The 4645-nt window shown below is 49.3% G+C and overlaps 1 protein-coding gene across 1 annotated transcript; it reads right to left on the bottom strand.

The window, feature by feature from the left end:
* Window positions 1-594: 594 nt before the first annotated feature.
* On the bottom strand, window positions 595-4283 carry LOC101979718 (activity-dependent neuroprotector homeobox protein 2-like). Its single transcript, XM_013349698.2, is given in 7 exon segments — window positions 595-1391; window positions 1394-1901; window positions 1986-2050; window positions 2053-2436; window positions 2439-2594; window positions 2597-3818; window positions 3999-4283. Coding segments are annotated over 7 exon segments (3369 nt in total). The 5' UTR covers window positions 4266-4283; the 3' UTR covers window positions 595-624.
* Window positions 4284-4645: the final 362 nt, after the last annotated feature.

Here is a 4645-nt window from a genome sequence, read left to right on the forward strand (position 1 = left end):
AAAGCAACACTTGATTCACTACACACCAGACCTCAGGCTCAGTATATTTTTAATAAATGGTAACATTTCATTTATTTCATGAATTATGGTATTTAAAAAAATACCTGTCAGGGAAAACCTAAAAAGTTGTAGTTCAATTTGTACTCTTAAGCAAACAGCATTCACAGAATCAGCAGAAGTTAATGCTTAAAAGTATGTTCTTAGGGACCACAGACACCAGAGCACTCACTCTTCTCAACATGGACGTTAGCTGCTGTCTGTAGACTGAGGCTGGGCAATGCTTTTATTTCTATTAATCAAGTATTCTCAAACAAGCAGAAATTTCCTAAAATGAAAAAAGTAAGTATTTGTAGATTCCAGGCTGTTACTATTGACACTGACACTCCTGGGAAAACAAGGCGTGCATGGATTACCAAAGATTTAATTTACATATACATGATGGGAGAAACTGAAACAGTTGCAAACCAAACTGCAGGGAGCAGTCCTACTGCGGAAGGGTGGGCTTCCTTCATGGGCTTTCGGAGCACCTGGAACCCCTTGAAGAGCCTCAAACACTGAGAATAAAGCTGGTGGCGGGGGAGGGGGGAAGGCATCCAAAGTCAGCCAAACTTCAGACCTAGTCTTCTACAGATCCTGTGATTCACACTCGAAGTTCAGACTATGTTTGACATTTTTTAGTTCAGACATATCAAAACCTAGAAGTACAGAGGGCTTATGAGTTTTTATTGCTTTCATGCAAATATACCTTCTTTTCCCAAAAAACGAAGCCATGTCGATTTTCCACACCCATAAGAGTGAAGTCAATAGTTCCACTTCTTTTCTACTCGGATACGGCCTCTTGTGGAAATAATCTCTAAGAAACTGTTTTTTGTCCTCATAGGAGCGGCCTCCATACTTGGTAGGATCCAATGCTAACACCTGCAGAGAGTCATCACTGACCCCTGACCCCTCTGTCCTGCTCTCATTCTTCTGTCTCTTCAAAGGCACAGCACTCAGTCCTCTCTCTGGACCTGGGACTGCATCGGTGTCTGGAGTGAGCTGGGGCTTGTCCCCATCCCTCTGGTCTTCCGCCCCCAGGTGCCCTTCTGGCAGCTTTCTCTTTACAGCAAAGGTGGAGTCAGGGATCACTTCCCCATTAACCAACAGCAGTTCACTGCTCTCAATAAAACCTGGCTGGCCCTGCAGGTCTGAGCTGCTGTCCTTGGGAGCACTTCTACAATGGAGCAAATGGACAGCAATGGCTCCTAAGGTCATATTTCCAGTGTAGACCCCATAGCAGTGGATGCACTTAAAGGCTGGAGACCTGAGCATTGTATGGACTGTGGGCATGACATGGTGCCTCTCCTTCAGATGGAGCTCATAGGCATCAGCAGTCACAAATGTGCCAAAAAAAGGGGGCAGGTTAGCTTCTGTTTGCTAGGCAACTTTGGTGAAACCTCGGGCTGAGGCCTCACCTTAACATACACAGGTACCAGTGACTTGGAGTGTATTCCAGCAAGGATAGCCAGGTACACCTCTCGCTCTACAAGCTTTTCTCGTGGCAGTATGGTGATGAAATCAAGATGGGGGAAGAGCAAGTTCCCATTGGCATCCAGGTCCAGCTGGAAACCTCTGTTACTATAATCCAAAGACAGTCTCTTCTTGCCCAGGTGCTTAGTCTTGCTGTGCTCCACAAGGCCCCGGGCATCACGGAAAGTGCACAGACAAAACAGGCATCCCAAGCCATGCATGAGCAAATGGTGCATCAGCTCCTCCTGCGAGACCAGGCACTTACAGGAGAGGCAGCGCACCGTCTTCTCCCTCATTCACTTCAGAAACGGAGCACATGCAGCAAGCTTTTCAGGTTCAAGTTTTTCACCAGACTTGGACTCACTCTGATTGTGAGCCATTTCCATGTGCACCTGGTAGACATTAGCAGGAAAGAGCTCATTGCAAACCCGGCAGCGCTGAGACTCACTCTGCTTGTGAGCCATTTCCATGTGAACCTGGTAGACATTGGAAGGGAAAAGCTCATTGCAAACCAGGCATGTTTTCCACTGCTTGGCCTGAGTGCCTGATTTTCATCTGCTACAGGTGAGGTAGCCTGAACAAACACACTAGGGGCAAGGCTCACTAGCACCTGTGGGGAGGGCAGTCTGGGCAGGGAGCTAGCCATCTGTGTGCCCGAGCTTGAGGGCAAGAACTGCATTGGCACCTGGGGTGGTGGTGCGACAGTTGCAAGGCCTCCACCAGGGGACATAGGCAGAGTGACAGACACTGGGGCCAGTGTGTAGGTGGGAATTCCATTCACCTGCTTCCCAGTCAGAATGAGCTGTCTGAGAATAGAGCCTGAAGTGAGGAAAGTTGTGTTTTGTGAGGTTCCAGCTCTCACTGGCTGGCTCACAGGCAAGATGTTAGTGCTGACAGAAGGACTGAGCTGCCGGACACCAGGCCTCACGGTGGGCCCACAGGAAGGACTCCTGGTGTTACTGGCTGACTGAGCTGAAGAACATCAGAGTTTACACCCTGATTCACAGGGACAACAGCTGAGGGGACAGTCTGGTTTGATGAAAGCAGCCCGGGTGATACCACCTGGCCTGCAGGGAGAACCCTGAGGGCACTGTCTGGCCAGGAGGGAGAACTCGAGATGGTGTCTGGCCAACAGGGAGAACTGATGACTGGACCACTTGGCCAGTGGGAAGGACACCAGAAGTGGCTGTCTGCCCAGGGATCACTCCAGCAGGGGCCACCTGGCCGGCAGGAAGGACTCCTGAGGGAACCGCCCGACCTACAGAAATCCCCACTGGATAAGCAGACTGCAGAGCCCCTGAGTTGACAGAGGGACTCACCGGTAAGACACCAGGTCCAACAGGTCTGTTTATGGGTCCCACAGGTCTACTTATAGACTCCATGGGCTGAGTGAGGGGTAAAACTCCAGGGTGTACAGCTTGATTCATGGGAAGGATGCTTGCTCTAACAGACTTATTCACAGGCAGCACAGAAGTACTCCAAGGCTGATTAAGTGGAACACTGTGAGAGATAAAGATAGGAGGGGGAGCTGACTGTTTCAGGGTGAGGCTATTCTGGCATACAGGCAAAGGGCTGGAGACCAGAGCTACATGAGACTGGGCAGTGGTGGGTAGTGGGTGTGTAAGGCTTCCAGAAGTGCCTGGGGCCACAGTCACTGGCTGCACAGTGCCAGGACGTTGACTGTTTGGTGGCAAAGTAAGGTGGAAGCAAGACAGAGGGGCTGCAATGCTCGAAGCACTGCTATTTGGCTGTAAGGCCAAGTGGTTCACTGGTTTTGGAGCAATATGCATTTGCTTCAGAAACCCAGTCCTCTTGATGTGTCCTGAGATCACAGACAGCAGCTTGTTCTCCAAGTCCCTGTGTACATCTGATGTCAAAATGTGATACATCAGGGCATCCTGACTGCTGGCAATAGCGTTGCATTTTTTACAGTAGTATTTGTCAAATGACAGGATTTTATCCACAGAAGCAGGGTCACTTGCTTTTGGTTGCTCTGTTTCTTCGGTTCGAAAACCAAAGTAGGAGTTGATTAAGTAATGAAAATGGGCCACCAGCACATGCTTCTTCATATTGTAGTACAAGGTGTTGGAAAAGTTACATTTTAAACATGTGAAGCTTATCACATCACTCCTTAATGTCTTCACTACACCCAGAATGTTCACCGTGTAGTTCTGGACTTTCCGCGCAGGCGCATGAAACATCCTGAAGTGCTTGCCCACTACCCTGGGCTGAGAAGAAAACGGGCAGTTGGGGCAGGGGATCATCAGCTCCTGGTTAGCCTCTTCTTCATGGTAACGATCCAGATCCGGGTGATTTTTTTTTTTTTGTTTTGTTTTCGAGACAGGGTTTCTCTGTGGTTTTGGAGCCTGTCCTGGAACTAGCTCTTGTAGACCAGGCTGGTCTCGAACTCACAGAGATCCGCCTGCCTCTGCCTCCCGAGTGCTGGGATTAAAGGTGTGCGCCACCACCGCCCGGCTGATCCAGGTGATTTTTAGGGAAGCGAGCACCTTCGTTGAGTACCTACAGAGAGTACAGCAGTATGGCTTCGTTCGGTATCTCGGTTTCTTTCCAGAAGGTTCCCAAAGGGAGACATCGCTCCATGATGTATTATAAAAGTACTTCTCTCCTGGTTCAAAGCCTTTAAGATCCTTCAGCAGCTCCTTGCAGCTGTCAAGTCCAATATCCACCAAGATGCCTTTCACCCTCTTCCGCACCTTCCTGATGCTGTCAAGATTCTGCATAGGAATTTGAAACATTTTTGATATTTTCCACCAGGCGCCTGGAGCGCCGCGTCCCGCTGCCGTCTCAACACCTTCGCGTCCTCCGCCTACGCGGCGGGACCCCGCCCCGCCCATTTTTTTTTTTTTATACCAGGTTCTTTAGTTTAATTTTAGTTAATTTTCTGAAATTGTATGCTTCCTTTTAAAACCGAACCCACTGATTTACATTAGTAAGAGACTTGCTGTTGAATTTGGCGTAAATTCCCAGCCAATCTGGGGCAGGTCTGTCTTTAGATTAGAAGCCAGTCCTGGACCACAGTGCCAAGTCCCTTCTGCTAACCTGGTCCCGTCACTCAAACAGGACCAGCCAATCAGAGCCTCCAGCTGACTCTCCTGTCAGATGGGAGGGTTCTTCC

The sequence above is a fragment of the Microtus ochrogaster genome, chromosome 2 (assembly GCF_000317375.1).
Source record: "Microtus ochrogaster isolate Prairie Vole_2 chromosome 2, MicOch1.0, whole genome shotgun sequence".
Classification (NCBI taxonomy): domain Eukaryota; kingdom Metazoa; phylum Chordata; class Mammalia; order Rodentia; family Cricetidae; genus Microtus; species Microtus ochrogaster.